At 40.7% G+C, this 26,297-nt stretch overlaps 2 protein-coding genes across 6 annotated transcripts in view; both read right to left on the bottom strand.

Moving 5' to 3' along the window:
- Window positions 1-440: 440 nt before the first annotated feature.
- CPB2 (carboxypeptidase B2) lies at window positions 441-12,955 on the bottom strand. Its single transcript, XM_033052561.1, has 11 exons — window positions 12,879-12,955; window positions 9,530-9,605; window positions 7,833-7,957; window positions 7,635-7,743; window positions 7,078-7,179; window positions 6,418-6,522; window positions 3,796-3,912; window positions 3,257-3,347; window positions 1,833-2,035; window positions 749-833; window positions 441-625 (listed from the first exon to the last, which is right to left on the bottom strand). Exons 1-11 carry the CDS (start codon window positions 12,953-12,955, stop codon window positions 441-443), a joined length of 1,275 nt encoding a protein of 424 aa, XP_032908452.1.
- A 7,806-nt stretch (window positions 12,956-20,761) lies between these two features.
- Window positions 20,762-26,297, bottom strand: part of LCP1 (lymphocyte cytosolic protein 1) — a 48,719-nt gene continuing 43,183 nt past the window's right edge. For all 5 annotated transcript variants that reach the window (XM_033052853.1, XM_033052854.1, XM_033052852.1 and 2 more), the window contains 3 exons: window positions 25,766-25,889; window positions 23,608-23,732; window positions 20,762-22,217 (listed from right to left, as the gene is read on the bottom strand). In XM_033052853.1, coding sequence (XP_032908744.1) covers window positions 22,085-22,217; window positions 23,608-23,732; window positions 25,766-25,889 — 382 coding nt within the window. In that variant the 3' untranslated portion in view covers window positions 20,762-22,084. The remainder of the gene's footprint in view (window positions 22,218-23,607; window positions 23,733-25,765; window positions 25,890-26,297) is intronic.

Genomic DNA, 26,297 nt, shown 5'->3' with positions numbered 1-26,297 from the left:
GTGCGTGCTCACCTTGCTGTGTACACCCCTCCTGTTTCACAGTGGGCATGATAAATAGGGTTGTTGTCTTGTAACCAAACCCTGTAATAACGCAAATGACCTAAACGGGGGAATCTTCTGTGGGTGGAGTCTGCCCAGTGTGCCCTGTGTCAATCAGAGACCCTTTCGCCTGGAGTTCCCACCATCTAGGGGGACAGGTGTGCTTTTTTCCTCCTTTATACTGTGCTCTCTCTATTATACTTGTAGTGCAGTGCAGTACCACTATAGATATATGTATATAAATATGGCTGAAAAAAAGTGATGTGTTCTAAAATACAGGGGGTGCAGTCATTCTGGGGTTTTGCCTATGTGGAAAGAATTTTAATAAAGGACCAAGCTTTTTTTATTACATTTTTGTAAGTTACTAAGTGCAGTCATGCATGAATAAATTATATTCAACATCACAAATTTTGTAGAACGTGTTGAGCTATCTCTTTGACAGCAGAAAGCGCTTCTAAGCAAGTTGGCCTGATTTCTCGGGAAGGAAGCAGAAATCCATGAGTTCCTGTGTCACGAAGCTCAAAGGTAAAAGAATATTTAATGCCAAGATCATAAGCCCAGTCGTCGGACCCTCCAGGAGCTAGATCTGTGTGAGAAAGGAAAAATAGAAAGATTGCCTGAAACCAGAACATTTTCTGTTCAAAAACTGTCTTCTGATGCTAGCAAGGATATACTGTCATGCCTTTCATTGCAATAAAGTCATACTTACAGATTGTTGGTGCCCCAGCACCAGGTATGTAAGTTTTCCTAGTTGTCTTCTTTATAGCTTTAGCTGCTTTCTGTGCCAGACTTTCCTGAAATTAAATAAAACATTATTACCTTTAAGGCCTTGTGACAATAGATAGTATGCACTCAGTTAGAATTTACAGTGTGCTCAGGACTTCACTTTAGTTAAAGAATCATATAAAAGGTTCTAGAAAACCCACTGAATGTGGTACAAGTTTTCAGTGTGTGCCCATGCTACAAATTGCCTTTCTGCATTTCTAAAAAGTATAGATGGGACCTTATCCCCACTTCTGGCAGTAAACTGTTGTCAAACCATTTGTTCTCACTCATCTCATATTTTTTTCTTTTCTGCCACAGTATTTAAGTCGCTCTTTATTTAAGTAATATTGACAAATATGGTAGGAAAATATTTAAATTGACAGAACCCTATGCTTAAGCCATGAAGAAGGCTGAAATGCCCAGAATCAGTGCACCTCTCTCTGCTTTACAGAGAAAGAGTAGCTGTTCTATTTTGAACCCTGCTCTTTTCAGTGAGAGTTTGGTGGCTCAACAAAGTAACATTCTACATATGCAGGATGTATTTTCCATCCTACCACTAAGACAATTTTAAATAAGTATCCCTATCAAAAGCCTTATTAAAAGTACCAAGTGTCCACCAGAATACCTCATTGTATTGTAAAGGGTGTTTACAAGAGTCACGCACACAATTAATTTCAGAATTTGTATAAACCATACAACCTACTGAAGAATTTACACAGATATATATTTTCAGGATGTCCAGAACAACAGGACTGCTCTTTGAGCAGCAGCTTCAACATATTAGGTGTTGTTGATGTATAATCAATCTGGAATAAGTATTTTCATTTTTCTGTAGCCTTCAGAAGCAGCTTGCTGACTTACACACTATTAGACTATCCCAGACTTTTTAAAGCTGTTAAGAACATCAAGAAAAATGTCATTTCCTAATTCTTGGTCCTCACAGCACAGTGATTCCCTCATTACTAGACCAACCAAGCTGGGTGAATAGTTCTGAAATGTGTGAAACTTCAGGAGGCGAGAAGACTTACCAGCTCTTCATGGTCTTTGCTTTTGTTCATGGTGTAAGAATATGGAAACAACACCAGCTGGGAGTAGGAGTGCATGGTTATGTAGGCTTTAATGGTGTCTTTGTGGTCTCTGACAAAGCGAGCCACTGCTTTCACTTCAGGCTCAGACTCTGGGTAGGGTCCACAGTATATCTCATGACATTCAAAGTGAGATGCTCCTGGACCTTAAGCCAAAAAAAAGTGCACAGTTTTACTCCCTTACTTCTTCCCTTCTGCATTTCTGTTCATGAAAAATGAAAGAGTATGAAATGAAAGAGCGGAGTATGATGCTAATACACAAGAAATCATGGATTCAGTCCTTTATCCAGTTCTTTCATGTTGGAAAGAACTCACGTGCTTGTAGAAATCTCTGCGAGTCTACCAGGATTTCTCACCTACAATGCTCTTGCAAACAATCAAGGAGATATAGAAAAAAAGTATTTAAAAAAAAGAAGTCTTAGAGGAGAGGATGAATATACTTCATTTAAAATCATCATATGATTGTGGGATCACATCTTAAAATCTAGAAGTACTACAGGAAAAAATGCAATTCTACATGATTTTTTAATCTTGCAGGAAAGCAAACTCTCGATACAAAGCTGAGGAAACAAATCAAAATCAAAATTTTTAAGAAAAATTGACACTGGAATAAATTATCAAGAAGATAAATGGGATTCACCACTTCTGTCTTCAGAATAAGACCAAATAACTTTCTGGAAACAGTGAGGATGTTTGGTATTTAGGAAAAAAAAAAAGCATGTTTTTAATGCATGATGTGCATGATGCAACAGTCATGGATGGTTTAGCAATGGGCTAGAATGACTGAAATCCATATAGGAATTTAGTGTCTGCCCTGAGTGAAGTCTGATCTGATCTATAGGGTAACATTTTAAGCCAGCTATTCTGCAGACTATGAAAAAAAATTGTCAAGTACCAAAGTGCCTGCAGTAACTAAATATGATATAGTCTTCATAAGAAACACTAAGGGCCAAAAAATCTTGGTCAGCTAGGCATTATGGAAGGATGACTGATCTGATCACTTTGTGCACCACAGTGGAGCATCTACTCAGCTGGATAGTGCAACAGGCCTTGGCAAAGGCCACCTCTTCCCTCTTTCTTTCTTCCCACCAACAGCCTCCCCCAGGTGTGTCATGTTGTGATGCAAGGGGCTTTGTTGTGCCAGAAAGAGGTTATTCCATGGTGTGTCATCTGGGGATGAAAAAATCCTGAGTCCCAAAAAGAATTATCTAAAGCTGGGAAAGTTTTCACCGGTTCATAACAGATACTGAGCTGCATTTGTCTTTGTATTAACTTTGCAGAACGGTAGATGAAAATGTTTCAAAATAAGAAAAGTTTAAAGGCCAAAAGTGAGGCAGGGGTACAATAGGAAGAAAATTATGCCCTACCACACCAGTGTGCATCAAAATTCCTGTTCATGTCAGTACCAATGCACTTGCTGTTACCATGCGAGGAGCGGCTTTTTCTCCACAGCCGATTCTGTGGAAAGAGACACACAAGCCAAGTTCAGGGAAAAATGCTAAAAAAAGCAGTGTGCCACCTCACTTGGTAGTTAAATGTGACTTCCCACACCTCTACAGTCCTCTACTAGTGAAGACCAAGGAAGATTCTAAAACCACAGTCTGCTTGTCAGCAAGGCTGCGTGATAAAAAGAAATGTTGTCTAGGATCAGAAGTGATCGCATTCTGATTTCAATGGAATTTGGACTGTGGAAGGAGGGCAGAAGACATACATTTTGGCCAGGCATGTGAATTTAGGAGTACAAATCCTACTTTCTGTGGGCAAAGATGCAGAAATTCCAAGTACAGAATAAGTATTTGGGGTGTGCAGTTCCAGGATGAAAGCTATACCCTAACCACGCACAATGATAATTCCCATAAATAGCAAATCAGTACCTTGCACAATCTGTCAAAAAAAGTCTACATACAGAGGGGTGGCTCCACGTGTACTCATAGCCATCCACGTTTATCACAGGCATGATGTAGAAATCAAAGTGCTCCAGAAGGGTTGTCATGGTCCGATCTCTCTCACGCACATGGATTGCCTATAAAGCACAGGGGAAACATATAAAAAGCATTTGTAATTGTTATTTTTCTTAGCTTCCTGCAAAGGTGCCTGGTGGCATGTGTAAAAAAATTGTGCAGTTGTCAGAGTAGTCTACCTGAGTCTGATAAGGTTTATCAAATCATGAAAATTGTTAAATAGCAAAGTAGCTCTCTGCTCAGAAATGCCAGGAGGAAAAATTGGTACAGTCAGTCAGATACACTGCAGTCCTTTAGTGTTAGTGGGTGGTCATGAGACAGAAATGAAACCTATTAATAGGAAGGTTTTAGCTTTTGATGCCTGTGTAAGTAATAGAAACCATCCCTCCTGCTCAAAATACAGCAAGCCCCAAAATAACAAGTAATATTTCAAATGGCTGCTGTACATAACATTATTTATTCTGCTTGCATTGTGAGTTTAATGCAACTGTGTGACAAGAGTCAGTAAGACCTACATTGGTAATTTTGCCTCACAGCTTATTTTGAAGGCTTTAGTGATATCGAACCTGGTTGTTGGTCCATGACAAAGAAATAAATTTTAATCTAGATAACTGAGTTTGTTACTATTAGAATAGACTAAGTCCTTCATCATCCTTTTTTTTTTCATGCCTTACTTAGATCACCTTCTTTCATTGTAAATCCTTCCTAGTTATCCTCAGGCAATAGACTTCCTTTGACTAAATGAGAAATGTCAATCTTTCTATAATCTTAATGACAAAATTAAATTATAAAAAGTGGACCCATTATAAAGAAAGCCTAGGATTTGCTAGGGAGAGCTGATGATTTTAGTGCATGTGTGCAGATGTGTATTAATGTCAGATTTTAAAAAGTTGGTCCACGAAGAGATATAGAAACAAAATTTGAATTTAAACCACATAGATTAGATCAAAGGAATGAAGAACCTAAATGTTCAGCTTGTTACTTCTGAAAAATGCTGCAGGGACATGTCACTGGCAAAATGACAGCACAGCTGGTAATTATTTGGAGCAGCATGAAAAGGGCAAATGTATTTCTATCCACTAGAACCTTGAAAGCTGGGTTTATCAGTGGGTCACAAGGTACATTCAGCTATATCTGTTCCTAACTCCTGCAATATCCTCTCAAATGTTTTAGGCATTGGGATTTTGCAGTTGTGACAGATGCAATTTTTTTTTTTTTAATTGCTATAATTATTGCCATCATCATTCACATTATTTGGTTTCATCATGGCCAAATCATAATTCACTTTCAAGGACTCCTCTATGTTGTTTCTCTGACTGCAGTACTGAGGTCTGTGAAGTCTCAGTGTCATCTAGATTTTTTTTACTGTGAACTTCGCTTTTGTGAAAAAGTAATAATAAATAATATCTCATAACATTAACTGAGCAAGATGGGCAACCTACTCTGGGCCAAAAAGGCCTCAGAAGCCTTTTCCTGGTCCGTACCAGGGACTGGGTCAGCAGCTCAGCATAAGGAGTTAAGCAGAGATGCCTTAAATTCAAAAAGACCAGGGAATGTATTTTAAAATCCAGTTGTAAACTGTGGATGTTGTTTCTTTTGGTGCACCTTTGTTCCCTCTCCTGAGCAGTGTAGATAATAAAGATACTAAAGATAGTGTCTATTTGTCTGTGTCCACATATCAAGGCTGGTTAATCTAAGCCCATCCCATCAGTGATTAATCTACAGGCTCAACCCATCAGTCATTTTCTAGTTTCTGTTAACTGGTACTACAGCTGGATGTTGTTGGTCTGTTCTGGAGGGCTGACATGAGGGTGGCACTAGCAGGGATAATACCTTCAGAAGAAGGGGGCTTATGTGGCTTTATTCTCTGCAGATCCAGAAAACAGGAGCACAGATGAAAAACACGGAGTCAGGAGAAGCACCAAACAAGGGAGTAGGTGATGCATCACAGCCAGTGGCTTGGTGCTGTGGAGCTTTGCCATATCTGGAGCGGGCAGTTGTGGGGTACTTATTGCTCTAGGAAGGCATGTGGGGAAGAACCAAGGGTTGTAGGACAGCTTGAGCTGGCCCTGTGTGTGTCTTCTGACCTGCTCCAAGCAGTGCCAGTTGCAGTAATATGGACACGAGTCACCATGTGCTGCGTGACTCAGAGCCAAGACCACTCCTGGAATCCACATGGCAGTTCAGACATGGCCCCAGCAGATTACCAAACACATGCTTTTTCTGGCATGCCCTTTCCATCCCTGACCATTCATAACAATAAATGTCTCTGTTGAATTCGCTGCACATAGTTTGGGATTTCTTTCATGCTTGATAATACATTTGAGCTCCTTTGCATTCACTCCCAATGGCTTTCTCTCACATACACATACCCCTATCCACTGACATGCACACACATGCACACATACTGCTATACTTGCAGCTTAGACAAATATCATGTGCTGGTGTCGTGGGAGTGGATAGATTAAGACTTTACGGGTCCTAAAATGCAATTGGACAAAGGTAAATGGCATCAAGACTTCCTGCTTTGCTTTGAAAACAGTAATCAGATTTAATTATGTACTCACATGACCTACAAACCACAGGCAAAAAGCAGGAGAAATCCATTCTCTAGCGTGGATACCACAGTCAATCCATATGGCATTTTTTGATTTTTCCGTGCTTTTAGAAATCTGACAAAAGAGAGATTGCATTCAAATATCACCATTGTGAAGGATACCGTATAAAAGTGGAAGTGAAAAGGTAACCAAGATGGAAGAAGAAGCATCTGTCTTGTAAGGAGAGCTTAGACTGATCCTGGGCCAGGATGCAGCCGTTGGTCAGATTTGCACATACAGTCAGAGAGCCACATCCAGGCTGCTTGCAAAGTCCTAACACAGGCACCAAGACTGCAGCAAGACCTGAGGTCAGGTGAGTCTGGCATCAGCTATGCAGGACAACAAACTAGACTGGCTTCATCGTCAACAGAGGAGGGTATCCACTGTGCCAGTACTTCATGCCTTTACATGATGGCCTAAATGTGGTAACTTTCTTGTGACCCAGAAAGGAACCTAATCTGGTCAAACGCATTTGCAACAGTAATGCATCTTACTAGAACAACTTAGGAAAGTTCTAAAAAGCACAAAAAATTAGAATGTAGGTATAGATTCAAGGAAATGTCCTGGCCAAACCCCATCATTTGCTTACAGTAGTACTTGGAAAGTTTTTGCAGTAAGTCACAGGTGTACCTTCAGAACATAAAGTGGTCGCTTTTCATAGGATGATCCAATATATATTTTCTGAAGCAGATCAGAGTGGACTTTCACTACTTCCTCCATCCAACGATATATCTGCAAGGGTGAAGTTAGTAAATGGATCTTCTCTCTATTGTTTTCCTTCATCCCTGGAAGTGGTCTAGACTTAAATTCATTCTACCTCCCGAAATTTTCATATGATGGTAAAGACTAATAATTCAACCCACTTACCATTTGCCTGACTCCAATTTTTGTTTAAACTGTTATTGATTTCATGTTTTAAATATTTACATATTTGTTTTGTGACTTCATTTTGCTTCTGTATTTACTGCCTTTAAATGACAGTTTGAGGCAATACATGTATGAAAGATTTCGTCTGGTGCTTCTTTCTGTCTCTATGAAAGCATTACAATAAATAGAACTCTTAATTGTAGAGTAATACAGTGGTAATCATTAACTGCTGATGATTTCTTTCCCTTTATCTCCATTCTCAACCATGAGACAAATTTCACCCTTTGTATCTACAGATGTTCGCAACAAAAACAGCTTACTTCTTTCATTGAATGGTAGTTTTCATAGTATGAGGAAGATCCACGAACATTGACTGTGTCATTGATAGTCTGTTTTTCAATAATTCCTTGAACATCTTCCATCAAGACTCTGAATAACAAAGGAAGAGCAAACCTCCTGTTAAATAAATGACAAACAACTTTACAGAATCATTCATGACAGCAACAAAAAATACATACTTGTGTTGGATGGTCAGTTGCCTTAATTGAGCTTTTATGCTATTTATGTTGGATGCCCTGACATAGAAATGGACTTCTCTGTCCTTCTTGATGTTTTCAACCACAACAGGTTGCCAGAGAATGACCTACAAAGTTTCCAAAAACATTTTTTTTTTTACTGAGGAAAGAAAAAATATTCTTACTAACATTTAATAAGCATTTTGAAAATAATCAAAGCGTATGTTTTCGATTTAAGAGACTGCTCGTAACAAGCAGTTTAATGTTCCTTGTGATATGTAGCATTCTGCTACTTCTGGAAGTGAAATGTGTATATTTAAGCAAGGTTTATAATGACTTCTGCACAGAAATTCATAAATCAAGAACAAAGACAAGAACATAACCTTTTCTGAGATAGTATTTCTAGTGTAATAGATATATTTAGCTGGTTATTATGTTACATGTTTTCAAGTCTGCTGAGAGTTATTTTCCCTGAGGGTATTTGGAGAATTAATGATGATCAGACCAGTCTTTGTAGTTATTGTATTCTCTGATGACTTTGATCAGGGAGGAAATAAGTGCCAGAAAGGGTTTGAATATAAGTCAAGTTGAAAAAGCAATACAGAGATTAGAAATTGGAGAAAAGTAAGACAATAAGATTATTCTTGGTAAAATTAAATATTTTACAATAATAAAATCAGACACCAACACATTCAATAAAAGACTGAAACTTCAGAACCAATAATACAAAAAGATCTAGGGGAGACAGCAGTAAATTAGGCATAAAATTAAAGTGTGGAAAAAGTCAGCATAATTCTTGGATGCATTTTTAGGGCATCATACAGAATGAAGTCACCAGACAATAGGGTTTTGGGGTTTTTTTCTTTATGGATCAGTTGCACAATGAATATTTTTTGAATGATAAATGGTAACCATTAAAATTGGTTGGGAGGTACTGCTTATGTCTACCCTTCCCCTTTCCTTTTCCTATTGCCTTCCCTTTCGCCATTCCCGTTCTGTTTTTTTTCCTAAAGCTTGCTCAATTTATAGTCATGGAAACAAATTGTCCAATTTATGGCCCATGAAAAATATTTGGCTTGCGTATTCCCATAAATGACTCGGAAAAAACCACCACAAACCCTCTCTGCATTGAATGTGCTGCAGTTCTTCCTGACTTCTTGGGGCTCCTGTGTACAAGAAAGTGAAGAATTACAGTGAAGAGGAAGAGAGGTCTCAATTTAACTAAATACTACTTTATCTAATGAAAGATAGAAGCAATAATAAAACAAAATTATTATTTAAGATATTTTTATCTTCAACATGCTACCTTAAATAAAATACCACAAAAATCCAGTCCTGATCTTCAAAGGTGTGCAAGCCTTATAGGTCAAGATCACACTGGTCAAAAGTGCTGAGGTTCCCTAGCAAATGTATTTCTACTTACTGTGTGTTGGTGTTCTGTCAGTTGTGCAGTGTCTTAATACACAAAACCAATTGCAGAAATATTAGCTCCAATAAAATTCATTACTGAAACACTATGGAGGGGTCTTCTCATGCAAGTCAGAAGGTAGTGAGAAATGAAAACCAAGCATTTCCTGAGTTGATGTATTACAACAAATGTGTGGAAGTGAAATAGATCTTTCTTGGGAGGCAGAAGTAGTATTAGGGCACTTGGGGGAAAATTTGGCCAGGAGTTCAGAGAGACAGAATAATCTGTTTACCTCAGTGGTATTCAGTAAATCCTGAAGAGCTTCAACCTGTTCATTGGTTTTTGGGAGAGCCCACAAAACTTCATCCCTGAAAATCAAGGGTATTTAGGTAAAGCACAAGTACTCAGAACAGCTCCAGTTCATGCAAAACTGAAGCAGGCTTGGCCTCTCTCATCTTCCCTGGCTTGGCTGCTGTGAACCCAAAGATGACCCAATAGTGAAGATGCTGAATCTGGTTCCAGCCTCTGTATCTGCCAGTCAGTAAAATCCATGGAAGAGATGGTGCAGGGCTTTGGTAGCTAATATTTACTGCTGAACACTGAGATTGTTCTTGGGAGCTGGCACCAGCACCACAGTCACAAACCCCAGCTAATCTACAGTGCAGCAGCAGCAGCTGAAAACTAGCTGAGAACAGGAAGATGGCTCTCCTGTTGTCCCCTGAGTTTTTCAGTCACCATTCAGCAGAGACATCAGCCTTCCCACTCTGCCAAAAGCCCTCAGAAGTTTGGCAAACCAAACACGTTCTGTAGATGTGCGTTCCTACTTCAGTCAAGTTTTTCTGGTCTCCTCATTTGTGTCCTTCTGCTGGTATTGTTTCAGATGGTCTACACCACTGTCCTCCCCATCTTTGCCTAGTAACTTATATTCCCCTTCTGTTTGAAAACCGTGGTCCAGACATGCTGCACATGACATGATGCTTCACAGCTACTCCATGCCTGACCTTGCTGTTGCTGACAGAAGTGAAATTCACTTTCTGGAAAGAAAAAAATAACATTCTGCATTGAGTCCTGATCAGTGTCAGTGCCCTGCAAGTTATGTAGTTAAAAATTGCATTGGATAGATAATTAAAATAATTTCTGGGTGTAGAAGAAGGAGACTCAGGGGAATATCAGAATCCTCTTTCCATTTCCTGGGCTGGGGTGGCTCTCAGCCATCTAATAACGTGCTGGAACTGGTGGTACCATATAAACCAGGCATGATCAAAGTCCCTGCCAGCCCTGTCTGCAAAGACTGTCCTGAAAAGGAAACAGGCAGGGCTCTCAAAACTAGAGATTTCAAGCAGCATAACATGATTGTCACAGCTTGTTGATGTGACTGATTTCAAGCAGAAACTTGACAGCAGCTGGCTACAAGGTGATTCATCTTTTCTTTTAGCCAGGGTCCAAGCAATCACTGTTGTTTCTCATGCAGAACCAACAACATGCCAACCCTATATTTGCCTCCATCATCATTTGACGGACAAAAAACCAATTAGGGATAGGCAAGGTGGACAATTTGCCTATTTCTTTAGGTAAGTGCACTCTGAAGTGTGTGTTTGAGGCTAGTTATAAATTAATGTCTTCTCATAGCTGAGGAAGTCAAGAAAAGCCCTGCTTCATCTGATTTCATTGCATGATTCTCACAACCTGGGAGCACCACAATGAGGAAGTTGATGTGTACTTGTACCCCACCATTTGTTGCACAAATATTTCATCTGAGTGTGGTAAGTACTGAACGGGTGTTAGGAATCCTCTCTAGCTCTTGTGATAGGACCTGAATACACTGAATAACTGATCAAATTTCTGCCCCTGCACTTCGGTGTGGTGAGTATGAACAGCTAGAACTGTAGTTGCCCTTCTCAGTTCTGCTTGATTTGGCATTATACTCTCTTTTATCTGTCGTCTTCCCCACTCTTTGTAGAAAACACCCAGACAAAAGCTTTAATTATTACCCTTATACCAAGCTCAGAAACAGCCCTCTACTCCCAGCTTCCTCACCCTGCCTGCTGCCCCTGTACAGCTGGACCTGGTCATCTTAAACACACCTCTTTTCTTTCTGATCTCATGCCTTCCTTCCCGGATTACTTTCAGTTTGTCCTTGAAAAGAGCCTTCTCATCCCCTTCTTCCAGCATCCTGCCAGAGTCCCACTGGCTCTGTCCCTGTTTCTCATATCTTTTTCCCTTTTACCTCTTGGTAGAAGTCCAGCTGCCCTCCCCACACTACAATACTCTGATCTTATCCTGTAAGTGAGTAAGATACATTTCAGTTAATTTTAGATGGGTTTTATGTCTTCATCTGAGCGAGGCAGTGTCTTAATAAAGAAATAGGCACTTCAGGGGTCGGGTTAACCTGAGCTGATTTAGATGTGTGTGCTAACCTGAAATGAATTGCCTTCTAAATACACATATTTTTCCCCACTAGGTCTACAGAAAGGTGAAGGAGGCTTGTTCCTATACAAAGCTGTGCAAAAATTCTATCTAGTCAGATGAATCTCATTATTTTAGCCATTTTTGTAACTGAGGCTGGGGAGGATTAGGCTCTTACTTTCCAGTGGGAAACATCGTATTCTTCTTTAAGAGTCAGATATTCAGTTTTCTGTTTAAAGATGAAATAAATAAATCTTCAAGTAGCACAGAGCAATATTGTTCCACTGAATTCACCTAAAACCACGGTTTTTTCCCGCTACTTTAACCCTCCCACCTCCACAACAAAATATGATTGCAACACAAAGGGAGAGGAAAGATCCTTTTTTTAAGGCATGAACTCAATGGTGTTCACCTCTCACAGGTCTGCAGTGTGGTGCAAAAATACAGAAGGGATACGAGAAATAATTCTCATTTTATTTGTGCAGACATTTTAGTTCTGGGAGCAGGTTGTATTTAATCCTGGGTTGTTCAGCTTTGCTTAAAATCACAACATGAGGAACTTACCCTTTTAGTTCTACTTATTAAAACAATTAAGGTTTTTAAACTGGTGGTACATGCAGAAAATAAAACCATTTTCCTGTCTTCATCTCTGACATATGTTCTCATGTTTTAAGAAAGCATTTGGTTTCAGGGCATTTCTGAAGTTTATCAATAGGTAACAATAAAACTCCTTCTGAAACATTGTACAAATACCAAATGGTTATTCAAAAGTGATTTATGTCTGGAAAAACCATCATAAAAGCTGCTTTGGAAAGAAAACAGATTGTTAGCACTTTCTGAAATGGTTTCTCTTTCTACCTCAAGACGTAATTCATTTAAGATCTTGTTTTTAGGCAAATGAAGCAAATTATTTTTTCCCATTAAGTTTCAAAATGCCCTTTATTGGCATTCAAAAGTACTGAATGAACAGAATTGATTTGCACTTAGACCGAAAAGAGTAGTCTTAATATGATTAAAAACATAGGATTTATGGATGCAAAGAAGACTTAAAATAATCTCATTTCCTCCACCATCTTTATGTTAAATTGAACCATGTATCCAATTACAAGGGCAATAAATATATGTCAGCCTTTGACAAATGTTTTCTCATGCAACTGGGAATTATTTTGCATCAATACTTTCCCTGTCCCACACAGCACACACTAGAACACCCAGTATCATCAGCAGATATTTACCTTGGAATAGTGAAGACATGCTTTTCTGGAACCAAGATAAAAAGGGTAAAAAAGAGCAGGTAAAACTTCATCTTCATGGCATCCACAACAAAACCGAATGCAATAGGAAAACCAAGGGTTCAGGACCCACATTATTGATTTTAAAAATGTTATTTAAAGAGTAGTTAAAATTTAATACCGCCTCTCACTTCAACCCCAAGCTTCTGGTGGCTAAGTCAATATGACAGAGCTCCCTGGGGAGGTGCTGCTCATATTGATGTCATCCAGGTACAGAGGATAAAATACATTTTGGACATTTTCATATTGGCAAATCACTTTGTCGTCTCAGCCTTTTATTTTATTGCAGCTACAAACCACACAAATAAGAAAGATCAAGCACAAAGCTTTTTTAATCCTCTAATATTTGTGGGCGTCCAGCAGCATGCTGTGCATCCAGCTCTCTTACAAGACATCACAGCCAAGCATGAATCTGGTTCAATGCAGTGGGAATGAAGTTAAGTCCAAACAGAAAAATTCTGAACAAGAAAGCTTGTTTTCCTGGCATTTGCCAGGAGAGAAAAAAGGGAGCAAGTGAGACATATGTTTTTGTGATGCTTTGACATCCATCTATTTTCCTTATGGATGTCATAAGGATTACTTTTCAAGAAAAAGTACAAGTGACTCTTCCTCTCATTATTATTAATTTTTGCATGCCCCTAAGATTTGCTTCCTATATCTCTATCCACAGTTATCTGTACAGGACATGCTGAACAGCTGTGTGAATTTGGCAAGTCCAGAAGTGATGATGTCCATCTCTGTTCTGTGCTCGAACAGCAAATCCAAACTTGACTAAGACACAGCTTATTACCCTGGTTTAAGTCCTTTTCTAGAGGGAATTCATTCCAGGAGAGGACTGAGGAGTGAATCAATATGTACCTAATGGGGACACCAGGGAGCCAAGACCCGGATGTGAATGGGGGAACTAAATTATTTGATGCTCTAGGTGTAGCTTAGGGTTATAGCTATACCCCAGGTGAAAAATGTCTGGGATACCTGCCAGACAGCAAAAGGAAAGGCAAAGAATAAGTAATGGGAAGTGAAACCACTGATGCCTTACCTAGACATTTCAGTTTTTATTTTATCTTTTCTAGATGTTGTTCAAACAAATAGGAAGTTCTGATAAAGTACAGAGGCCATTCCCAGCAGGGCAGTGGGCAACACTCTGCCAGAAGGGTTGATTTTTAAACCAGTGGTTCAGCTGCTCTTTCCTCACAGAGGCAAAAGAAAACTGTGAAATAAAAATAAAATATAGGAGACAAAACTTGTTCATCCAGACACTCTTTCATGTGGAAATGTTTCATGCACAGATATGATGAAAAATTTGATCTGCTGAGTTGGTTTAACAGAAGAGATTGAAAAGCTGATGGAATTGGGTTGCTCTTATTGAAGGAAAGGAAATGATCCTATCTCTACATGTCTTAGGGTGCTAATTAAGTGGGAAGAAAGAAGAAAATTTGAGACAAACAGTAGTTGTAAGACATTTTTTAGTGTTGATTGCTTTTCCAGTAGATTCTTCAGTTTATTGCAAAGAGACTTCACATGGTGTTTGAGTGTTTGAAAGCTACTGATTTTTTAGTTGCTTTTTGGTTTCTAGAATGCAGAGGAAATATTTCATACAAAAAAAAAAAAAAAAAAAAAAAAAAAAAAAGGAAAAAAAGGCTGTTTGAGGAAACTCTACCTGCAGCAGTAAATCTTTTAATATCCTTCAAGGACTTCTGAGAACCCGGGAAATATTTCCCAGATTATCTGGGAAGAAAAATGCAGTCTAAAAAAAACATTGTAAAGGGCAACTATTAAAACAACTGAGCTAATAAAAACATTTCATTTTGAGAATTTTAACTGTTGCTTGCTTCTTTCTAAGGCGTTTTAATTATTTTATTGAAAATCAACTTGCGTTTCTACAGACTGTTTTTAAAACCTGGAGGAAATATGATTGAATTTAGAAACTGTTGCAATGTGAGGTTTTAATTGAATTTGAGGAGATTTGAAATCCTTCTTTCTTTAACAAATTTATTTTTCTCTAATTGGGAAATTAATCAAAACTAATAATTTCCAGCAACCCTTTTCACTTCTGCTGAGTCAGCATTTCCTGCTGAAGAGCTGCTTGGTCAAAAATTCTGTCACAGTTCAAAGATTTTGTTGCACTTGGATTAATTATTTCTTTTCCACTAGGTAACCAGTGGGCTATGCTGACCTGATACTTGCAAGTGTTGCCATAGCAAATAGGACCAGAGGCCCTGTACTAATGGGGAACAATTTTGGTTGTGTTGGTTTGTGTTGACTTTTAGGGTTGCTTTGGGAAATGCATAGGCTTTCATTTAAAGATAGATGAGCAGGTCTTTGTTTTCTGTGCAGATAATTAACAAAGTATTCTCTTGATTTCTCTGTTGAAAATTATGCATCTGGGAATTAGGACTCATAATGTATATAGCATCCTGATGCCATTATTATATTGCTTTTTAAAATATAGTCACGTTTTAAAGGCAGGTCTAAAGAGATGTCTTCACTCTTTTGGCTGGATACTGTCTCTCTCCTTCTGCACATTCATGTGTAGTAACACCTGTGTTCCCTGGGCAGAGACTGGATGCTATACCTCAGCCAGACCAGGCTCTGGCACATCTTTGTACCAGGCTCTTGGCACGTCTTGGTTTAAGATGTCAGTGCCCAAAATGGTGGCAGCAGAAGAGACCAGCGCCAATGTCTCTGCTAAGTCAGGGTGTCTGTCATTGCTCAAGACCCCTCAGCACATGCTGGGATGCTGGGCTGTGCCTGGTCATCATGCTGGGCTACTGCAGGTTGCTCTTTTTGGTGAAAGAGAGCCAGACCCTGGAAAGCTGTCAGATAAAACAAGTCAAAGGTGAAACTTCTTGAACTTCTGCAGCCAGATGGTCTCGAGCAGTTGCAGCAGTGCCACTGAGTAATCTCCAGTGAGTCCTGTAAGTGTCACCCCTGGTTTTCAGCAACACACATGTCACAAGGTTTCCTTTATACTCACCTCTTACCTAAGTGTGGCTCTCTTCTTTAATCTTGGGGCTTGCACAGCATCCAGCAGCAAGATTTTAAATAACAAGTCTCATCAAGATTCTCAGATCTGAGTCTGTATTTCAGTGTGTGCTAAAGCCCATGCTAGGCTGGTGCTGTCTGTTTGTAGCAGTAAACCTGTTAACAAGCACTCAGAAGGGGCAGGAGGACCAGAGGTCAGCTGTTATCAGCAGCCACATCCCTCAGATCCTTTTCCTTGTTTGGGATTAGCATAGTCTGTTATGGTTTTGATCCTCCAGAATCCTCTTGTTTCCAGTTAATCAGGGAGTCCTCCAGGGATGGGTAATCATGCTGATGCATCTGTTTGACTGAAGCAGAACATAAAAGCCAAGTGAGTCTGTGCTGTCCTTACTGGTTCTTTAAATTCAGATTCAAATGCAAAATAATCTCATGAAAATTGCTGATAGGCTCTTGCCAATTTTTTTTTGTGCATTATCACTAGTGATGAGGCCAAAGGTAACCAGTGAGCATCCTTCCCACATGAGGCTGAAGATGACTAAAATCTAACTAAACTCTGATCTCTGTTGCTCTCTGTGCGATGCAGCTGAGTGCTGTTGCTCATGAGCCACACAAGGATGCAATTAGTCTAACAGCTCTTTATTATGAGTGTGGCAGAACAGAATTAGAACTCAATTTACAAGTCCCCCTTTCAAACCCATTCAGCCGTTAAGGCTGCATCATCTTTCAGTTTTCCAAGGCATATAATTGATAAATGATTTCTCCCTGCACACCTCAACTCCTCATCTTTATTCATGAACCAATTAATCTCTGTAGGACACTGTGATCATTTGCATACATGGCCAATGTCACCAACCTCTGTTATTTCATTCAGGAAACAATTTTGCAGCCCATGAAACCACCAGGAGGGGAAAATCTGGACTATGTCTAAATTTCTGTGGTTCTGGCATTTCTTCCTCACATCATTCTCAAATATAAAAATCAGATGCTGCTTGTGCTAGAAAATGATGGATTAACCTGGGAGGAAACAGACCTCAGCAGTATGTTTCAATCATGGCTGATAGGTATAAGCAGACACTGAAAATAGAGCTAAGTCTTTTATTCACCCCTCTCAGCTGGTGTGGTCCCCACCACCATCAGTCCATGCAAACATGCAAACAGATCCACCCTGCAGAGACACCCATCACTGCTCTAGAATCTGGCTCCAACCGCAAATTTGGGGAGTTTCTACAAATTTGGAAATTTTCTAGAGACATTTGACTGGTATGCAAGATCTGATCACAACATGGACAGCATCACCCCAGGTAGGTCTGAGAAGCATTATGAGACACTGAGGCGATGTTTCCCTAATGCCAATTGTGATTTGAGAATGCAGAAAGCAGTGGATGTAGGACTGGTGGACAGGGCCTGCAACTCTACTCAAGAATCTCTATTTTCCCTGCTGTTCTCTGTGCTTTAAGCATTTACAGATATTCATTGCTGTATTTCCTTAGATCCTTAACAAATGCACTAAATGAGTGCCTGTCCTGAGGGGAGTTCAGTGTGTCTGGGTGTGATTGGTTACGTAGCTTTCTGCTCTTTTCACAAATTTCAGACATAGCATTACCTGTGAGCACATGGCCTGTCCTTTCTCAGCTTTGGAAAATTTATCATGGATCTAGTAATGGAATCATGGTAATAGTAATCATGGAATAGTAATAGTAGTTTGCACTCTGGGAACAAATTAGGTTTCCCATGAAGTGTGGGTGCCTTTGAAAAGTTATCAGGGCATAAAAAGTAAATAAGGTACAATGAAAAACAGTGCTTTATAAATATAATTATTTTAGTTGGTGAGAACTAAGAGCTGTATGTTACTTTCAGAGCAGCAAAGGAATTGTCAGGGGAATGACACAGTTTTCCTGGTGGCAGAAGAGAACCACCACTGAGCACTGATTGATAATTATAAAAAAATTGAGAGCTTTATAATGTGAGCTTGGCCCAAATTCACAGTTTTCTCACACTAAGCTGTAGGAAGTCTACAGATGCCACCTTACCAGTACACAGTGCTCTTCTGATTCACGTCCTGCTTAATGAATGAACAGCTTCTGAGGTTTGTGGATAAATTTTAGCTCCAAGGTGGCTCTCCACACTGCAGAGTTAGGTAGAGAGTGGTGCTACACTGCTACTTGCCTTGTCTTGCTTGCCTGAAAAGCACTGCGCTTAAGTGGCTGAGCAGCCTGAAGGAAAATGCTCCCAAATTCTTGACAAGTCTGTTCTTCATGTGATGAAGAAGGCTCCCAGAAGTGGAAGAAGATGAGCAAGCCAGCATATGGGTTTGCAAGGCTGGAGGCACCAGGATCCTTTTCTCCATCAAGCTGAAAGCAGCAATTGCTGGTACTTGCTGTAGGACCAGTGCTGCTCATGTGCTTTTTGCAGCCAGCTGACAACGTCCTATTTTCCAAGCAGGAGCCAGATAAAAACTGCTACTCATTTAGGCAGTGGTGGGCAACCAAGACCTGAAGTTTGTGATTAGGCTCATAACACAATTAAGGTGCACTTAGAAGGAGTGAGGTCAGGTTGGGGTTTTGGTTCAGTCCCAGTTCTGGAGGAAATAGAAACAACCTAATCTCTACAGGAGCACAGCAGCCAGCCATTCTGCTTGCTCTGCCCTTTCTAAGGCTAGAACAGATGATTACTAGCTAGGGTAGATGATTTACAAGAAGGTGTAAAATCCTCATCATACACCTAATTATGCTTTACTACTCTGTGGGGGGACATTTCCTTCTAAGTCCATCTGGTGATCAGACTGTACCCTGAGGCATGTGGATTGATTGCCCTCGTGGTTTTTTCTCCTAGTTAGTCTAAATGCTGATGCTTTATTTTTATTCGTGTGAATGTCTAAGCCTTTTTGAAGCATTGAAAATTATGATTAATTGTGCAATGAAAATCAATAATGGGAGTGCTTACAAAGCCAGCTTGATTTGGGAGTGAATCCCAAAGACAGCTGCTTTCTCTAAGAGGGATGGAAAAAGTTCGAGGAAAGCAGCAGCAAAAAATTCCAGATCCTGGTTGGTATTTTTGGTGATGTTTCTCATAGGCTTAACCCCTTCAGCACCTGCTGAGAGAGACCTTTATTACAGGCTGCTATTACCAGTTCATGAAAGCAAAACCTCAAGTCCATCAAATACGTAAGAATACTCGATTAAACAGAAATGCACTGAAAAGTTAAAATATTTACACTCCTCTACCGGCATGCAGCTATTCCCACACATTTGGGACCGTGACATACTCGTGTTTCAAGTGAGATTCCAGAGCCAGGGCTGAAGATCTGCTCAGTATTTATTGTAGCATCCCTGCCAGCAGCACTTATTCCATTTTGCGCACTGGCTTTTGAGTGCTGGCTTTGTGCCGAGAGCTCAGTATCCAATTTTTTCTCCGTTTCTCGGAGGATCGCGGGGCTGGTCTCAGGAGCTCCGGGTGCAGTGAGTGCCATCTCGTGGTTAGCTGTCCCTGCTGCAGAGCTTCCCAAAACTCAGCCACTCAGCCGTGGTGCTCCCAAAATCAGCCGGCGGGCAGAGCGCTGGCAGCGGGGAGCGGGAGGATGCCCGGCTCCGGAGCTGGGATGCTGAGGAGGAGGAGGAAAAGCAGCCCCTTCCACAAAACATGATTCAAATAACACCGTGCATCACCTGGCCCCTCTCCAAAGCCAGCTTTTCTCAGTGCCTCTGAAGTCCTATGCCTTCCCTAGTGGAAATGCATGATGTAGCCGGTCTCTGCCGATCTCAGGAGACTCCTCTAAAAATCCCATCCCTGTGCAAAAAGCTGGGCTGCTAAGAGCTGGTGAATGGGATATGCCTGGAAATCTCTTCTACCTCTGGGGGTGGCAAATGCCTGCATTCATTTGGGGTCAAGGGAAAAGCCATCCTTCTCACCCTGGTTCTGCTGCCAATTCCAATCTCTCATCTACTTCATCCTTCATGACTGCCCTTGAGTTTGGGGCGAGACCATCCCCCTGAAACAAGGAACCTGAAGCAGAGCTGCCTTCAGGCAGGATTGCCCAGTCCTTTCAGATCTACACCATTTATCCAACAAAAAATGCCCCCTTCATTTTGAAAATGCATACACGTGCATGCAACGCACACAATACATGCTCATCCCACCTGAGAGAAGCTCTGCAGTCACAGTTTCCCCTCTCTGGTTTACCTCTGAAGGGCTCCCAAGTTAATCACAAGGACAGGGAAGCTGCCTTTTCAGTGCCACCCCTCTCTTCTGGCAACAGCAGGTCCTACACCTGAAAAGAGGAGTGGTGTAGGGACCATGGTCTCATAACTCCCCCTTCCTGGGCAATAAGCTGGGGTGATATCTCCATTGTATAACACTTTGGATGTTCTCCTCCTCTGCTAGCACTGGGAAATATTTGGACCAGGCAGAATGGGTACAGGATGCTGTACTTTTGCCATCCTGTGTTAAATTCTTAAGAGAAACAGGGCAGTCAGATCTGATCAAGAACAGGATCTGGCCATTTCTGTAGAAACAAAGCAGCATATTTGCATTAGAAAATGCTTAAAGAAGCAAAAACTATGGCTACCTGGGCAAAGGAAAATGTTGGGCAGTGCATCAAACGGGGAAATCATACTGGAAGTCCATCCAGAACTATGTCCCATCTTTGGCAGTGTCTCAAAGTGGCATTTTCAGAAATGGCCTAGGAAATAATTCTTTCCATTCTCTGTAATCTGTGGTTTCAATAGCAATACAGAGGACACATTCTCAGTGACCCCACAGATTATTTTAACCTTTGTCCCCATTTCAGCTCTATGACACACACCAACTGGCATATCCACTACTAAAAATGCAAGGACTACACATTTGGCTTTATAGAACATTTTATTTGGAGACACTTCTCGTGTCATAGAATATTGGTTCTTTGTTAAGGCAGTTCTGAAGGGCTGGAGGAAAGGGAAAGGGAGAGAACTGAGACTGTGTCAACGGGATTGCATTAAGGCAAAATTCCCTCCTTCTGCATTTCACCACAGTAAAATCCACATAAAGGCCAGTAAATGTCTCATGCCAAGGAAGAGATTCAGTGCAAATATATCCCACTGACTATCCATAGACAGGGCAAGGTCCTCAACTGAGGCAAATTTACAGTGCCTTGTTAGCTGCAAAGCAAAGCTGATTTAGCTCTGTTGAGGATCCCAGCCTGGGTTCAGGGGAGCATTTCAGTATGTGTTTCTTATGCACAGGTATAAATGCTCTCCTGAATCAGAGCCACAGCCCCTCAAGTGCAAGTCTGTGAAGTTAAGAGAATTTAATTTTTATTGTCTACATAAATATGTCATCCTGCATCCCTTTGTTCACTTCTCATTGTATTGCTACTAACTGAGTACATTTCCTTAGTTTCTTTAACATGGTTTTCATTTCTATCATGCTTTGCAATGTTTTTTAAGTGTATTATGACATAAAAATGAATTATCTCTTGGAGAATGTTTGCTGCAAAGGTTCCAGAGTTTGGGTGTTCTTGAAGGACCAGGCTACAATGTGGTTTTTTTGGTGAGCAGTAATGTAATCTGTGAGTAATGCCATGGATGGCAGAGGCATAACTTGCAGGGAAAAGTACTGCTCAGTTTATATACAAGCAACATATCACAGACACCAAACACTCCTTTCTTTCCACAAGAATTTCCTCAGAGGATCCTACCATTCCAAAAATGTCACTACTACTTGCATTGGCTTGGGGAAAGCTGTTCTGTTATCCCAGGTGCAAACTGAAGGTAAGTATGGCAGAAATGCTACAAAAAGCATGATGACATTTTCAGGCAGAAGCTGAGTATAACATTTCATAGTCCTAAAGCTGTCTGTCACTGGATGGCCTCTCACAGAAAACTCTGATATCCATTAATGAAAGGATATGCTTAGGCCCCAGTGTCAAAAACTTATTTAGGAATATGAAATGCTTATAGCTAGCAAAGTGAAAAATAAGGCAAAAAATCGAGCACATATTACTGTTCCAAACAAAGTATTTCCCGGAGACACGTGAATACACGACTTCTGTATGACCTGGAACCATGAATAACATTCATGCCTTAAAAGCATGAGCACCCTGCATATTTCTTTGATACAGAGAAGTGTATCCAGTTTGAAGGAACCTAAAGGGAGATTAACAGGCATTAGTGCAAGTCTTTCTTGCTTTAAACTTTCTTCATGCCTTTTCCCATAAGGCAAGCGAACACTGTCATGACCATTTTGGGTTTTACTTCAACCAGATCTTCTGGGAGGGCATAGACTCTGGCTCCAATTTTTCTTGCCATAGAGATGGCGTATCTGCATTGCAGGGGTAGAAAAAAAAGGAAAAAATAAAGAGAGAAATTAGTTTAGCATCATTATTTTTCTCTGTTAAGTGTTTTACATGATCAATATTAGAATGGGTTTCACTGATTCACCAAAGTTAAACTTTTCTATAGGAATGTTTGAGACAGGTTCATAAAGAACTACATTTCTAATAAAAGGCAGAGTGCATTTCCTGATGGTTCAAGATGGGAGACTGATCCAGGTCAGATCCTGGTACAAAACATTTAATCTTCAATCCCCTGAAAGATTATCCTCACAACCAACCATTCTGATCTTGCTCCCCCTCAATCTCTGAGACTCAGACTTTGCACATAAACAAACTTGCAAGGATGGAAGCAGAAGGCTGATGTCAGTGGAGATCAGTGTTGTTGGAAATCAACACTTTGGGACTTATTTCAGTCATACCCAGAATGTGCAGGTTGACTTTCCCATCTCCCTGCTCAGAGCTACTGGCTGTTGTCCAGTGGGTTTGTCTATTCTCTCTTTTATTTTCATTTAAAAAGCCAGTAAATCCCAGATTCTTCCCACTTCAGAGCACATACATTTATGAAATTTCCCCCAAAATGCAGAGAAACATTGGGAGCATGGGAGAATGGGGGTGGGAAATGAGGAAAGGAACAGTAGAGGAATGGAGAAATAAAGCACAGAGAAAAGCACACATAAGATTGCAAGACAAGAAAGAGAACAGATGGTAGGAAATGGAAGGGGAAGAAAAATAGTGGGAAAAGTCTTTACAAAAATAATGGCAGCTCTGATTGCTTTACAGTCATCTTTCTCTCCTTTGTAGTTACTGCATAGAAAAGGAGAAGTTAAACTGATGATCAGACCAGGGCGTGATCTGTGTAACTCTGAAAAGAGAGGGAGATGCCCCCAGAATTGATTCTCTGCTAGTAAATCATTTGCATTCAGGCAAAAAAAATCGATATCCACATCTACAGAGCCAGTTTTTCAGGCATGAATCCTGTCCTCCCTTTTCTCTCTTAAATATGCCCTTGTTCCACCTGTAGGTGACTAAAGAGCTGTCATGACCTCTAATCCCTGTTTTCCATGGCTCACTATTGTTGGCATTGTTCCCTGATCTCTGAAAGAATTTTAAATTTAATATTAGAAAATAGGAGCTTGTGAAACCAAGTGATTTCACTCCTTTCAAGGGATTTATAAAGCAGGAACTACAACATTACACACTCCATTTGCATTGATAGTCTTTTTACTACCTAACTCCCAGCCTTCATGCTTCTAACTCGGGTGGTATTTCTCACATGAGGTTGTGCCAGATGAGAATGACAGAAGAGTATTTTTAAAGACAGACTTAGGCAAGCCTGACCAGGTAACTCATGCTAAGTGCCACTTGGCACAAACATACTTAGCATTATTTAGTTTCTCCTCATCATTCAGGTCCTCTGTTTTCAAGAGGTCATACTTGATTGACCCTGGTTGAATGGCATCAATGAGATCCAGGACTGGCATGCTGGTGCTGATTTTGCTATCCTGCATAGACCAAAAAGAAAATTAAATGCAAGAACAGGATGACAGAACTCCCACAAAGCCAGACTCTAGACTCATGATCAATGGCGTTTCAAGTTCAGTGAAATGCCATTTAGATCTAAGGGCTGCTTAGAATAATTTTTTATCTAAGGCAGACTAAGAACTCTCTCAAGGATTTTTTGGGGATTTTTACCCAAGGGATGAAACATCACAGAATTGTTTAGATTGGAAAAGACTTTTATGACCAAGTCCACCCTTAATTTAGCACTTCCCAGTCTGCCACTAAATCATGTCCCTAAGCACCATATCCAAACATTTTTTAAGTCCTCCCGTAATGGTGACTCACTTTGCTAGACAGCCTGTTCCAGGGCTTGAAAACCACCCTTTGAGGGAAGAAATTTTTCCTAATACCCAATTTAACCTCATCTGGCCATTTCCAAACTCAAGCCCATTTCCTCCTATCCTGTCACTTGTTACCTGGAAGAGACTGGCCCCCACTTGGCTGCAACCCTCCTTTCAGGCAGTTGTAGAGAGTGACCCAAGGTATTCCTTGAGTTTCCTTTTCTCCAGGATAAGCACCCCCAGGTCCCTCAGTCACTCCTCACAGGATTTATGCCAGACCCCATTCCAGCATTGTTGCCTTTTAGACACACTCCATCACCTCAGTGGGTTCCTCATAGTGAGAGGCCCAGAACTGAACAGGATTGATTGAAGGTGTGACCAAGCACAGGGGGACAATCCCTGCCCTGCATTGCTGATACAGGCCAGGATGCCATTGGCCTTCTTGGCCACCTGGGCACAGCTGGCTCATGTTCAGCTGCTGCTGACCAGCATCCCCAGGCTCTTTCTTGCTGGGCAGCTTTCCAGCCACTCCTCTCCAAGTCTGTATCACTGCCAGGAGTTGTCATGACACAAGTGCAGGACCTGGCACTTGGCCTCATTGAGGCTCATACAACTGGCCTTGGTCCATCACTCCAGCCTGTCCAGAGCCCTCTGCAGAGCCTTCCTGCCTTTCAGCAGATCGACATTCCCACCCAGCTTGGTGTCCTCTGCAAACTCACTTGATCCGCTTGTCCAGACCATCAATAAAGATGTTAAATGGCCCCAGAACTGAGCCCTGGGGACACCACTGGTGGCAGGCTCCAGCTGGATGTAACTCTGTTCACCACCACTCTCTGGGCCTGGCCATCCAGATTTTACCCAGCAAACAGTGCACCTGCACAAACCATATGCTGCCAGTTTTTCCAGGAGAATGTTGTGGTAAACAGTGTCAAAGGCTTCACTAAAATCCAGGTAGACAACATCCACAGCCTTTCCCTCATCCATGAAGCAGGTCACCTTTGTCATAAAATACAATGTCATTAAAGCAAAAGATGGGATGCAGGGCTAGTGCATTTGCTTCCTGTGGGGAGATGACACTGATAGACATCTACTGATGGGAGGTGTGAGGGGGACCAGCTGTGTGATTCATGAACTCATTACATGAAGTTTGATGGATCTGTTCTCTCCTGGTAAAAACTGCTGATTTATATCCACTGAGTGTTCCCTAGCTTGGGAAGTGTCATAGATACATTAGTGGAATTGGAAGTGCTCTAGAACTGGGCCATCTCTGCGTATGTATGGTATCTTGCAAAATGGGGCAAGCTACCACTGGATGGTACTACCAAGTTATAGATGTATTGCTATTATTCATTTTAATACTGCCATTTTTAACTGCTGTAGTACAGCAGTTCTTTCTTAATTCCAGTCATCTTTCCTGTCTCCATCCTGTGATTTCCCATGCCAAACTGGAATTCAGGATGTTTTCTGTAGAGTTCATATCATATTTCTATTACTTTTTCACAATAAAGTTCCTAGAATAAAATCTGTGTATTTGAACAAGCTTTTAAAAAGGAACGAAAAATAATCAAGCTATGTAGTGAGTTATATCATAATGTAGAGTGTGCATGTATATGCATACACACATCTATATCTCATACATACAAGCACACTGAATGAGAGGTTCCTGAGCACAGACTTCTGAAAAAAACCTGTACCTTGAAACTGGAGATGGTTGAATCCTTCCCAGCTGCAGTGAGTGTTTCATTGACCCAGCTGACAATGATCTCATCATTGACCTTCTCTCCACCACCAATGTCTTCAAGGATATTCAGGGTGTACCTTAAGAGGGAAGCCAAGATATTTGTTCAAAGTGTGCTGTAACCTCAGAACTTCTGGGACCCAGCTTCTCTGGGACCATCCCAATGATCTGATATTCCTCTGCCTCACACACTCTCAACAGTGCATATGATTTATAACACAGTAATTAATCTAAAGAGTTTAATTCATCCCCAATTCCTTAATCACTGTTTTGGGAATGTTAGATGTTTTGGTTACTAAAAATTCCTGGAAGGTCCCTCTTAATGTATCACATTGTAAATTACTCATTCTCATAGTGCTTAAAAAATAATCACTAATTTTAGAGATAGAAGGGAATCCTTCTGCTCACCTAAGACTGACCTTCTGCATAAAAACAAGCCTGGAGTATTTTACTTACACGTCAGCATACACCTTGGAAAGATGTCCTAA

Source organism: Catharus ustulatus, chromosome 2 (genome assembly GCF_009819885.2).
Source record: "Catharus ustulatus isolate bCatUst1 chromosome 2, bCatUst1.pri.v2, whole genome shotgun sequence".
Classification (NCBI taxonomy): Eukaryota; Metazoa; Chordata; class Aves; order Passeriformes; family Turdidae; genus Catharus; species Catharus ustulatus.
The sequence above is the reverse complement of the archived record's forward strand: the minus strand, read 5'-3'. Positions and strand labels throughout refer to the sequence as shown.

Coding starts and splice junctions, on each gene's coding strand:
- CPB2 (XM_033052561.1), bottom strand. CDS start 12,955: ATGAAGATGAAGTTTTACCTGCTCTTTTTTACCCTTTTTATCTTGGTT. Junction 3,913..6,417: donor GCCTGTGGTTTGTAGGTCAT/GTGAGTACATAA, acceptor TGTGCTTTATAG/GCAATCCATGTGCGTGAGAG. Junction 626..748: donor TGCTGGGGCACCAACAATCT/GTAAGTATGACT, acceptor TTTCTCACACAG/ATCTAGCTCCTGGAGGGTCC.